General features: G+C 38.8%; 2 protein-coding genes across 2 annotated transcripts; both read right to left on the bottom strand.

The window, feature by feature from the left end:
* Window positions 1–119: 119 nt before the first annotated feature.
* Window positions 120–7,260, bottom strand: LOC114360274 (zinc finger protein 300). The gene is made up of 7 exons (XM_028314905.1): window positions 6,712–7,260; window positions 6,272–6,626; window positions 5,776–6,018; window positions 2,842–3,040; window positions 2,304–2,393; window positions 1,456–1,602; window positions 120–614 (listed from the first exon to the last, which is right to left on the bottom strand). Exons 1-7 carry the CDS (start codon window positions 6,838–6,840, stop codon window positions 476–478), a joined length of 1,302 nt encoding a protein of 433 aa, XP_028170706.1. The 5' UTR covers window positions 6,841–7,260; the 3' UTR covers window positions 120–475.
* A 1,217-nt stretch (window positions 7,261–8,477) lies between these two features.
* Window positions 8,478–9,565, bottom strand: LOC114360258 (protein krueppel-like). The gene is made up of 3 exons (XM_028314878.1): window positions 9,414–9,565; window positions 8,869–9,015; window positions 8,478–8,654 (listed from the first exon to the last, which is right to left on the bottom strand). Exons 1-3 carry the CDS (start codon window positions 9,422–9,424, stop codon window positions 8,492–8,494), a joined length of 321 nt encoding a protein of 106 aa, XP_028170679.1. The 5' UTR covers window positions 9,425–9,565; the 3' UTR covers window positions 8,478–8,491.
* Window positions 9,566–12,769: the final 3,204 nt, after the last annotated feature.

Below are 12,769 nucleotides of genomic sequence, written 5' to 3'. Positions count from 1 at the left end.
GTATTAGGGAAGTACAAAATTAATAACTAAAGGTACATAAAGGTACACCTCAGGTATTAAAAATTCATATTTATATTATTCATTTCTGTGACCATACACCCGCCATTCTGACGTTCACGAATGCGTGTATTTCATGTTATATTTTTTACTGCACGCAAAAAAATGCCTTGCGCTTGTCATTTTAGAGTTTGATATTACATGGACTGTGTGTTTTGGGCTCGAGGAACCAGGTTTGGTTCTAGCTTATCGCACGCGACTTTGTACCCTGCGCTCGTCTGTTTAGAGTTCGATATCGCGTGGAGGCCGTGCTTTGTGCTCCAGTAAACCTGGCACTTGTTTATGCCATGCGACTTTGTACCTTGCGCGAGTCTGTTTAAAGTCGTATTTAACGTGGACACCGTGTTTTGCTAGAGTGAACCTGGCTGTTTATCCCACGCGACTTTGTGCCCTGCGTTCGTGGGTTTAGAGTCGTATATCACGTGGAGGCCAAGTGTTTCTCGTGCGCCGTGAACTCGTGGCGCTTGCGGTGGTCGGAGCGGTGGAACTTCATGCCGCAGTAGTTGCAGGGATACCGCTTCTCTCGAGTGTGGCTGAGCATGTGTGCGCGGAGGTATCTGCAAGGTTATTGTCGAGTTATTTGGCCGATTGTTACTCTTTTATCTTAGATAATTATAATAAATTATGTTTAAAACGTTTACTTTAATGTGTACTTAAATTTCTATAAGCCGGTCGGAAACGGCAATAGCTCAATGGTGTCGACCTCGAAGTAAGAAACGCTGCTGGACTATTGTAGTGAACCCACTCGTAACTTAAGCATATTTAACTCATCAAGAGGGGTTAATCAGAATATGCAAATAATAATAATGCGGCATTAAATATCAAATTGGTAAACAAGTAGCTAGCTAGCTTAGCCCCAGCATTACCAGCATAGTAAGAATATCGTGCCCACTCTCTCTTCCCTTGGATGTTATAAGAGACGAAGCCTCTCAACTCGTCTAACCAGAGTGGGGAGTATATTCAAATCGTCCATTTGGAGAGTATGATATGCCTGCAGTGGAGAATGGCTGACGCCAAACGAGCGTAATTTCCGTAGCACAATAAACGTTCAAGTTCCAACACATTTTGGGTCGTTGTGAAGTTCATACAGAGCATTTGTGTAGACTCAAAAAACGCGTCGTAAATAATTACGCTCGTTTGGCCTCAGCCTAAATGACCTGATAATGATTCCCCATAAAGCCCGGTCTCTAAGCACGTAGAATTTTGTCCAATGACCCCAAGCTATCCATCCTTCTCGCTCGCGCGTAATTATATTGCTGTCGCGACTGTGCGACGGGCTCCCGCAGTGAGTGTGCGAGCGCAACAGCAACATAATTACGCGCGAGCGATAAGGATGGGTAGCTTGGGGTCTTTGGACAAAATTCTAAGTGCTCGGCGACCAAACTATAGACAACTCACCCCGAGCGCACGAAGCTCATGTCGCAGAGCGTGCAGCGGAAGGTCTTCTCGGCCGCGTGCGTGTAGGAGTGGTTCTTGAGGATGGTGGACGACGAGAACGACTTGCCGCACTGCTTGCACTCGTACGGCTTCTCCTTCGTGTGCGAGCTGCGGCGAAAGTCGTTAGTTAGGGCAACATTAACAAAGTAGTTGTATAGTCTGGTCGCCGAGCACGTAGAATTTTGCCCAATGACCCCAAGCTACCTATCCTTATCGCTCGCGCGTAATTATATTGTTGTCGCGACTGTGCGACGGGCGCCCGCAGTGAGTGTGCGAGCGCAACAGCAACATAATTACGCGCGAACGATAAGGATGGGTAGCTTGGGGTCATAGCACATAATTCTACATGCTCAGAGACCGGGCTTTAGTGCGTCTGCGATGTTTGCTTTGGCGGGCGTAGATATAGATGACCCACGCTGAACTGTCCCACCAAACTCAATGACAGGGGGGCGCTACCATCGTTCAACTATATGGTTTCCAACATGGCAAAAATCGGAACCAGCGATCCGGTATTGACAGTGGCGCCCCACTGTCAATGTCATCGATAGGACAGTCCAGTATTTTGGAACTATAGCTTTGAAGCTATCATGCGCAAAAAGAGTGCATCATTACTGCACAGAGTACGGGGCAGCTGCCACAGCGTACCTACTGAAATATTTGATAGTGGGGATTGTCCACTGATCGGCCACATGCTCAGTAGGACGAAGTCCGATTTAGAAATAAGATCTAACATCAGCATAAGCTTTTACTAACACTTTATGAATCTTTTGTTATTTTTATTTCATGTTATTATTTTTATAACCTCTCACCGTAAATGAACTTGAAGATGATATTTCTTGAAAAAGCTTTTAGAACAAAACTGGCACAAGTGAGTCTTCTCTTTATCGTGGACTTGTCGCCTGAAACAGAGATATTTTAAAACTTACTTTACATACATAAATTAGAGAATGTACTCTGGTACATAATAGGCTAGTTTCCTAAAAAATTTTTTAGTCCGTCAATTTTAGTATAAAAAAATATTGGACACGTATATTTTTAATTGTCAATCAAACAAATAATTACAAAGTTATAGTGCGTTGAAGTTCCGCGCGACGTCACAAAGTGCTGCACTTTTACGCACTCACTGACATCACGGGCCTTTTCTTTAGAACTTTGGCACGCTTTATCTCTTTAAATTTTCATTAGTTTTAAAAAGTGAAAAATACGTGTCGAGTAGTTTTTGATAAGCTAACTGATGGACTAATTACAACTCTTTCTTTTTTACCCAGGAAACATCCCTATAGTGTTCAACGTGTTTAACTTTTTGTGGTAAGGTGGATTACGAAATGGAGACTAAGGAGTACTCACTTGTGCTGCACCAAGCTGAGCTTGCTCCGGAAGCGCTTGTCGCACTGGTCGCAGGCGTGCGGCCGGTCCTTGGTGTGCACGGTCTGGTGCGCGTCGCGCGCCGACGGCGAGATGAAGCGCCGCCCGCACGGAACGCACTCGTAACGCAGCTCCGACACCTTGTGCATTTGCAGTGTGTGCTGCTTGATGTTGATCACCGCTGAAAGAGAACAGAAAGACTATTGAATATACCGGGTGGAATCTTGGAGGGAAAGTACTCTTAATATTGTAGATAGAAGTTTTTTCTCAAAGAGAACATTCCTTTATTTTTGAAAAGAAATAGAACTGCATTCAAAGATTTCGAAAAATTGGCTTGCCACACACGGGATTCGATCCAACTAAAATCTGTTAAAAATTACACCCTGTATTTGAGTATTTCTCAAAAAAAATGTACATTTTGAAAAAAAAAAGTGTGCTTTGAAACAGTTCAAAAGTTTTATATTTATAAATCATCACACAAAAAAAACACACACACAATTTTGAAGGATGAATATTAATCTTTAAGATAACGAAGAATTATAGCTATAATCCTACTTATTACCAAATATTTAGATATTTTAAAAATAGTCCTTTTTTACCTTTCATACAAAAACCTGTTTGCCATCCTAGCTTTTTCATGTGTTTTTGTTTCATAAAATGCGATACGTAACTAAATTATTGTAAATTTCTTTGTATTATCGTTCTACAGTAATCGCAGTTTCTGTATCAAATTGATTTTCTATGGGGTGAAGTTAGTCAAGAAACACACTAGGTGACACCACTGGTATTTTGTTACACAGGTTAGTAATAATTTCAACAGTTGCAACATAACAAAAGTGACAAAACAACATAAGATAAAGATGACTAGCGTTTCAAATAGTTCCCTCCGTCAGAGTGATGTGTGCCGCAGCGATGCAAAAAGCAAAGAGCTCAGTACTTACTACCCTCAAAAGGGCAGAACACTGATTTTCAGCTTTTGCTAGAGAACGCATGAAGCGTACAGGTACGGAATGAACCCGCTCGCTTTCGGAAACAATATCTACATTAGTAGAAAATATTGAGACAAATAATCTTATGGTATAGTGTGCTTACTTTCTGTGAAAGTGTGACAGCTTATGGTCTCCAACTGTCCCTTCCTNCAAAAGTCCCATGCATGCGCTCGGAACACTTTGAAACTTACGGTCGCCTATTTTTCCGTAATATCCGATTATATGACAGAAACGTCACTAGATAAATTTAGAATGGTTAATTTTTAATAGTAAACAGCCACATTTTTTCCAATAGTCTTCAGTTTAATAAGGGAAACTGACCAGCATAGTCGAATCGCCATTCGTGACGAAAATGTGAGCTTTTACACGTCTCGTCAAACAACTGACTATTTGAACACTCAAAATATGAAATAAACAGGTCCAACGCTACAAAATTCTTGCTTGGAATCTAAACACTTCTTTTGGTACTAATATATTAAAATTAAATGCGTGAACAGCGATTTATGTAGCCAGAAGCAACTGTCGGTGCGGTCAAAAACCATGCTTTGGAGGTGCCTCAAGCTGAGTGGAAAAAAATCTATGAAAAGTGTTTCGGACACATTAAAAAGTACATAAATCATGAAAGACAATACCAATAAACGCAATCAATACCATTTTAATAATAAACTACTTTGTTTTCATAGTTAGGCTCACAACTTAAATAGTGTCCCACGTATTACCTGACTAAGCACAGTAATATTCACTACTTAATTTATTTCAAAAAATATAAAGCGTCAATAACAAAAGGATTGGATACTATCTGCTTTACAGAAGTGCCACAAGCAAAAAATAATCAAATCATTTAGATTACGTTTTTATGTGATTACTTCTTTTGTTTTTTTAGGAATGCCGCCAAAAACCAATGCCGAAAGGCAAAAAGCTTACAGACAACGACTCAAAATGGATAAACATGATGGAACAAAAATAATTTTATTAAAATAGTATGAATGATTACTCCCTTATTTTATTTCTAACCCCTTAATATTACCCCGTATTTGGGTGCATACTTACAAATATATTTCGAATTGAATAAATGAAGAGCATTCACAATATTTCGCCAATGTATAACAAGCCTTATGGCCTTACTATTTCGTTACTACCGTTTCGTTACGTACATTTTTTTTGAGAAATACTCATTTCTATTGCATCGATCGTATAAATAAGGATGAAATCTCTCTAATAACTTGATAAATCAAATGAAAGGAAAACTATGAAATCATAAATTATTTCAATTATGAACAGGAAATTGTATGGTATGGTAGAGAATTTTCGAAAAATTTTCGAAAATCTTTGAATGCAGTTCTCTTTCTTTTCAAAAATAAAGGAATGTTTTCTTTCAGTAAAATTTTCTATTTACAGTATTAAGATAACTTTCCCTCCTACAAAATTCCACCCTGTATTAGGCTGGTTTTAGAGTCAAGCTGACGCACGCTGACCGTCAGCGCTGACAGCCGAAATGTATGAAGCGTCGGCGCCGAGCGATCAGCGTCACTCAGGAACGTTCCCTTCAATTACATACATATTGATCTTTCAGCGCAGACGATCAGCGAGCAGTCACCGCGATTCTAAAACCCGCCTTATACTAGCGGGCGCCCGCGACTTGTACACGTGGACCCCGTTTTATCACCTTAGGGGTTGAACTATGATATGGACAATCCCGTCTTCCCGACAAACCTTACCACTGCTTCAGGAGTGATATGGGACAATGCCCAGTGTTGACGTAACCTGACAACCTTCTGTCACAGTCATAAAATGAACCCATCTGTACAATACATGATCTATAAAGAAAATAATGAGAAGGCTAGTTGCTGAAACAATGCAGTCAAGTAAGGACTCTTCTAGGTTTTTGGAAGTCTATTTTTTTATTGAAACATTAGCAGCTACATACCTTTATTACAAATAGGACAAGATATTTTAATTCCAAGATGTTTGTTTCTCTTGTGTTTGTATCTCGCATTGTGTGTTGAGAAGGTTTTATCGCACAAGGTGCACGGCACCCTCTTCCGGTTCTCTTTGGGCTCGTGTTGTTGCATGTGCGCCTTTAGGTCCTTCACACTTTTGCCGCATTCATCACAGATATGAGTTTTGGATTTTTCTTTGCCTTTTTTCCCTTTCTTGGTTTTGAGGTTTTCTGAAATAATAATTAGAATACTTTACATTATGTATTTTCAGTTAATAAAATTACACTTTTATTATTTATTTATTAAGGTAAAAAAATTAAATATAGTTGCATAATTATGACATTCTCAGCCAGCATTTGGACCAAAAAGGAAATGTGGTAGTATTTATTGGTGGAATTTGTTTGTTACATACATTACCTCTATTGCCACTTTAATACCAATTATTAAAAATGTAGTGTGGATAATATTCTAAAAAATACAAACCATTTTCTTTGGTTTCGGTTCCATTGTCTGCTGGAATGTATTCATATTTAATTTTCTTGATCACGCTCAGAAGCTCGTCGTCTGACTGACACTCCTCTGGGACATCTTCGTCCTTCACGGGGTCAGGTTCTAACTTAATTTCGGCATCAACAATTTCATTCACATCACTGTCACAAGATACACTTTCATCTTTTAAGCCTTCATCCAACGTTTCTTTTTTTATATGAGTGTTAGGGTCCAAATTCTTTAAATACTCGTCATTTTTGTGAGCCAGTAACTTAAAATTGTAGAAAGAGACTATTTTCCTAAAGCATTTCAAACACAACTTAGTACTGACTTTTGTATCATTGTCCACCTGAAAGCAAAAATAACAAATATATTTATTTATTATTTATATACTATTAGAAAACTTTGGCAAAACATTTTAAACAAGTATGTACCTGAATACCAAGACAAAACAATACAATTTCAGAGCAGGTCTTATCACTTCGTTGCGATTTTAAGTCAAAAATATCTTTGCTAGCCTCAGTCGAGAGGCACACTCGACACACAGGTAGTATAATATCCATTGTAAAATTAGTAATTCATCATTAGAACTAGTACATTTAAAACAATAGCTAGTAAAAATCTTGCGACCAAGGTTACTTCATGCGAAATCCACAAAATCCATAGTTTTTACGAAATAAATAACATTCGAGTCATATCCTGTATTTTCTGGGGATATTCTTAATTTTAAAATTTACCGTATAATTTGTTTAAAACAAAGAAAACGCTAATTTTTTCATGTTTATGTGGCGAAATGTCAGTTACAATTTGTGAATTTGACATTGACATTTGACATGAATGACGTTTTGAAGTTTTTAATTCGCTTCTTCAAGAGAGAACCAGCTGAAAATAAAAGGACTATGCTGCCTATCAGATTTTTCAAAAGCTTAATGATAGAAGACCGAAGCTCAATAAAACCAGAGTAAATAGGTACAAATTAGTACCGAGCGCGGTTTCTAAGTGAGCGCGCCAATACAGTGCGACACAAAAGAGTAGAAATTAAATGAGGGCACCACTGTCGTTCACACCGTTCACATATAGGGTTGCCAGGCGTCCGGCTTTAGCCGGACATGTTTGGCTTTTTAGGGACTTGTCCGGCCAAATATTGCCTTGTCCGGCCTGTCCGGCTTTTGTTAGGCTTTTTATTCGGTTGCCGCGCCAGGCGAAAGTCGAACAGACTCATGTGAAGCGCACGCATCAGGATGTTGGTTAGCTACCGATGATGATAGTACTCACTCATTAGCTGACACTAATTGCACNCCCCCCCCCCCCCCCCGTCACATGTCCGGCTTTTAGGGTTAAATGTCCGGCCAAATCAAGCACAAAGTCCGGCTTTTGTGATTTTGGACCTGGCAACCCTATTCACATAGCAACGTCCCTGATAGCGCAACTCATGGACTTTTTTTATAGGTCCATGGCGCAACTAAACTCTGATTTTTAATTCGACGGAATTTTGACATTTCAGAAGTGTTGTCAACACTGAAACATTCCCACTAAGAATGGAGAGCATTTTCATAAATTAAAAAATAATCCTTTCTTGAATTTAAGGTTTAACTTGAAAAACTAAGGCTTAAAAATGTACCAATCATTTCAAAATGGTTATTTGAATTTTAATTATCATACTTTTGAAGTTACAAAAAAAATTGGCAAATTATTTTTCTATTACTGGTCTCCCTGGCCAATAATCCATGGGTTACAAACCTTTTTTATGAAAATCCTTTTGTTAATAAAATCTTAGCTTCATAAAATAATCAACTTAACAAGATGCCAATTTTATAATCCAAGTTGATTAGATGACGATAATGATGATTGATGATCAATACATATTTTCGTTTATGATAATATGTTGTTTTACTACGTTAAAAACACGTTTTTTTCTATTTAATCTCTAAAATGTACATAATAATTAGTGTTCATTGAATTCACAAAACAAAAAATAGTTCATTCTTGTAAATTGTACTTGATGAAATTTCATTGGTCCTGATGCTTGATATTTTTTAGTACTTATTTAGGGCCATTCGTTTATTAAAGACTATTTTCGCTAGTTTTTACCCCTCCCCCCCTACTATAAGAAAAAATAAGAACGAAAAGATTTGGATAGTGCATGCATACCATACATTTATCTTTATATTTCATTTCTAGGAAAAGAAAAAACAAATAATTATGGCATGGCATTTATTCTTTTCCTTCTTTCTGGTCCTTGGATAATATGCTAAACCGTAAATGCTTCGTACGCTCGTGCGCTTTCCTAGCGTCAGAGCGCAGAAACTTGCGACCACAGAATCCGCACGCGTATTTCTTCTCGCCAAAATGAGTTTCCATGTGCCTCGAGAGGTATCTGTGGAATTAAAAGAATGGATATATTCATTTTCTCAATAAATAGGTTATACAGTATGTCCAAAAAACAATAACTATCGATAGGCCTCGCCATATGGGGCGCGACTGAAGATGAAACGCTAATTAATGAATTGGAGACATTACAAATTAGCGCAATCGGGGCCATGATACACATTAGTTGTGCAAACCAATAAAATAAAGTGTGTTTTAACCACCTTGGGCTCTTAAAACCCCTTTTGCAGACTGTGCAGTGAAATTCTTCCAGTTCTACGTGTGTAGTCATGTGTTCCTTTAGATTTCTTTGGAGAGTAAACGCCTTAGCACACTGTTCACACTTGTATGGCTTTTTATTTGAGTGGATTCTGCAATGAGAGTTTTCTTTAGTAAGGCTGGACTGCACCACAGATATGGATAGATGCAGCGTGTCAAAAAATTTGTATAGATGACTCAAACTGTACTGTCCCACCAAACTAAAGCCTTGATCACACGTACCTACCGAGTAAACCGGCGAGACAGTAAAATGTTTACTCTGTCGAGACAGTCGGGTGAGCGAGTCACATACTCGAGCGCTCGGCAGAGCACTCGGCGTAATGTTCATACTTCATACACACCGCGTACTCGGTCGAGAGCACTGTCTCGCCCGTTTGCTCGGTACGTGTGATCAAGGCTTTATTGACAGAGGGAGTATCTCAAGCATAATTTAGCTTAGTACTGTGCGATATTACAAATTATTAATATTATTTATAAAAAAAAAACTTACTGCAAATGCATTACAAGGCTTTTTTTTCTCACAAAACGTTTGGAACAGATGTGACAAAGGTAGGACTCTATTGCTTCATGGACATCTTTCCTGGAATTAAAATAAAATTTAATGCGAAAGTTTTTGGATGGACGGATTTTGATGAAACTTTATAGTATCATTATTATGCAACATAATATTATTATAGCCTGACCAGGAACATAAAAACCCTCGCCATGTTGCGGAAAACTAATGGTACTAATTTCTTTTAATGGCAACAGTAACTGAAAACTTCATTGACATGTCACCTTGCATGTCAGTCTATTGCTGTCAAAGTGTAAACAAACTTTATTTTAAATGTGCGCAATTGATTTTGTGAATGAAATTGCTAAAATCTTTTTATAGTCGTGAAAGAAAAGTGGTTCACAATGTGTTAAAGTATTTGTCGAAGAGAAATACCATGGGTTCGGACAATATTTTCATTGAATAATGTTTCCAACAAAGGTTGTCAAATTGACTGACATGTTTATCGTATAGTACAGTCCACTATGAAAATTAGCTGTGGTTTGTTTCAACTACCTATTTTAAAGTTTTTGTCACTTTCTAAGTGTTGAATTTGTGGCGTTCTATGTACGCCACAATCAGCTCTACATCTGGTGAAGAAGAAGGACGATGGTTGGAGACCGTGTGGAGACTACAGAGCGCTTAATTCCAGAACAATTCCGGACCGATATCCAATTCGCCACATTCACGATTTTTCGTACCAGCTTGCGGGTTGTACCATCTTTTCTACGATCGACCTGGTCAAAGCGTACAATCAACTTCCTGTAAATCCTGACGATATTCCAAAAACCGCAATCACAACACCTTTCGGCCTGTACGAATTCCCGTTTATGACTTTTGGTTTGAGAAACGCTGCACAGACTTTTCAGCGATTTATGGATGAAGTCCTTCTAGGTCTAGATTTCTGCTATGGGTACCTTGATGACATTTTGGTGTTCTCCTCATCAGCAGAGCTGCACAAAATCCACCTGCGTCAGCTTTTTGAGCGTCTGAAGCGTTATGGAGTTTTGGTGAACACCAAAAAGTGTACTTTTGGACAGGACAAGGTTACATTCCTAGGCTACACTGTGTCTGCTGCTGGCACTAAACCGCTTGAAACTAAGGTGCAAGCAATTCAAGATTTCTCACCACCTAAGACTATTGATGTGCCGTTCCCGAGAACGCTCTCTCAGCTGAGAATATTCTCGGGAGCGTTCCCGGGAGCGTTCTCCTAAGTGAGAAAGGTTGAGAATCATGTTTATCAAATGGAAATAAACAAACTTTGTAAAGTAAAATAGTATTAAATTAAGTCAACAGATAAGTGTATATTAAACAATACACTGTATTTGCAGTGAAAGGCTATATTCTCAGTGTTCCCGAGAATATTCTCGGGAACTTTCTCGGCAATATTCTTGGCAACTGCCAAGCCAACCTTTATTATATATTATTTTTTTCGTCGTGAAATGTCGTTTTAATGATATGTAAGATGACAGATTTTTTTTTTACACGTAATTAAATAATGTAACTGTTCATTTTTTCGTTTTTAACACGCTGTTATTAGGTCATTGTGTATATAACTAACTATGTAATGGAATCTTAGAATCTGAATTACACGCACTTCTAAGTCTTGTATCATCATGAAACTTGGCAATTATATGTAGATTAGAAATTACAATACAATATTGTGGTACTAGCTGGTCTGATGATGGGACTGGAAGGTGGTCAAAAGAACTCCTAAACGAAACGGCGGAATCACATCGAGTTTAGGTTCATTGGATGTCTTTTCGAGATCTTTAAGTGCTAGATAATGTCCAGGGTCCTAATGATGGAGTCAGGGGGTAGCCATAGGAACTCCTAAGCGAAACAGCGGAAACTCATCGAGTTTGGGTTCGTTGGATTGGTCTTTTCGAGCACTTTAATGCTAGATGATGTCCAGGGTCCTGATGATTTTTGGCTTTTTAGTGCTGTTAGTAATTAAAAGCGTGTTTTTAGTTTTTTAAACTATTCTTATTTGACATTAAGGGCATATTTCACAATCGCTTAGTAAGGGCCTGTTTCGCCACTTCTGATCATTTGACACATTTTTATAGAAAATATGTGCTAGCAAGATTGATCCGACACTTATAAGAATGGTAATACTCCTCTTCAAAAAAGGTGACAAAACCTTGTTGAAGAATTATAGACCCATTTCGCTTCTGAGCCATGTCTACAAACTGTTTTCGATAGTCATTACGAATTGTCACGCTAGCAGGCTCGACGACTTTCAGCCCCCCGAACAAGCCGGTTTCCGAAAAGGCTTTAGTACCATATACAATAATAATATACGCAACGGCAGATTATACGGAAGATCAAGGAGTATAATCAGCCACTTTGCGTTTGTGAACTATGAGAAAGCCTTCGATTCGTTTGAAACATGGGCTGTGCTTCAGTCTCTTCAACTGTGCCAAATTGACTATTGATAGGTACATTAATTAAAGTGTTGAAAGGCTTGTACAAACACGCCACGGTGACAGTACGTTTTAAGATCAGGACCCGAAACCTATCCAGTTGCAGCGAGGGGTGAGACAAGGAGACGTCATCACCACCGCCCTGGAAGATGTTTTCAAGCTTCTGGGCTGGAGCGGATTCAGCATAAATATCAACGGCGAGTACATCACCCAGACAGCAGACGATATCGTAGTCATGGCTGAGATCGTGGAAGATCTAGGCACAATGCTCGATGGCCTCAATAGAGTGTCTCAACAAGTGAGTCTCAAAATGAACATGGACAAGGTTTAAAAATCATGTCTAAAGACCGTGTTGCATCCACTCCTCTAAAAGTTGGAGATTCTACACTCGAGGTTGTTGACAATAATATATACCTGGGACAAACAGTCTAGTTAGGTAGGTCCAACTTCGAAAAAAAGGTCAATCATCGAATCCAGCTCGGCTGGGCAGCCTTTGGGTAGCTGTACGATATTTTCACGCGGCTTCTTCGTCGCGTCGCCACTCCGCTTTAAATCCACTTTGAATCCACTTTGAATCCGCTTGCAATCCGCCAGGGTGACAAGGGCCTTAAAACTCAGAGGCACACTGATGTTCAAATACCATAGCCGAGTCTTAAAGCTTCGGTACGCATTCGCCACGAAAAGAGTGAGCAAGACAGCAATATCTCACTCACACGTTTCATGCCATGTTTATAACGACTAGTCTTAACGCCCAGTTAATAAAACATCGAAACATTACAAATAATAACACATATAAACAACAAAATTAAAATTAAAACTAAGGGCTGATTTTTCAATCGTCAGATAACTTTTATCTGTAGAATAACCTTGTCATTTTGACATATTTCC

Source organism: Ostrinia furnacalis, unplaced genomic scaffold (assembly GCF_004193835.3).
Source record: "Ostrinia furnacalis isolate ACB-3 unplaced genomic scaffold, ASM419383v2 OfSCF4915, whole genome shotgun sequence".
NCBI classification, from domain to species: domain Eukaryota; kingdom Metazoa; phylum Arthropoda; class Insecta; order Lepidoptera; family Crambidae; genus Ostrinia; species Ostrinia furnacalis.
The sequence above is the reverse complement of the archived record's forward strand: the minus strand, read 5'-3'. Positions and strand labels throughout refer to the sequence as shown.

Bases quoted from the DNA above. Each gene is read 5' to 3' on its own strand.
- LOC114360274 (XM_028314905.1), bottom strand. From the start codon at position 6,840: ATGGATATTATACTACCTGTGTGTCGAGTGTGCCTCTCGACTGAGGCT. The intron at 3,041-5,775 runs GTATGTAGCTGC...GTTCTCTTTCAG, and splicing joins TTGTCCTATTTGTAATAAAG to CGGTGATCAACATCAAGCAG. The intron at 615-1,455 runs GTGAGTTGTCTA...ATAACCTTGCAG, and splicing joins ATGAGCTTCGTGCGCTCGGG to ATACCTCCGCGCACACATGC.
- LOC114360258 (XM_028314878.1), bottom strand. The intron at 8,655-8,868 runs GTGGTTAAAACA...TTAATTCCACAG, and splicing joins AGGGGTTTTAAGAGCCCAAG to ATACCTCTCGAGGCACATGG.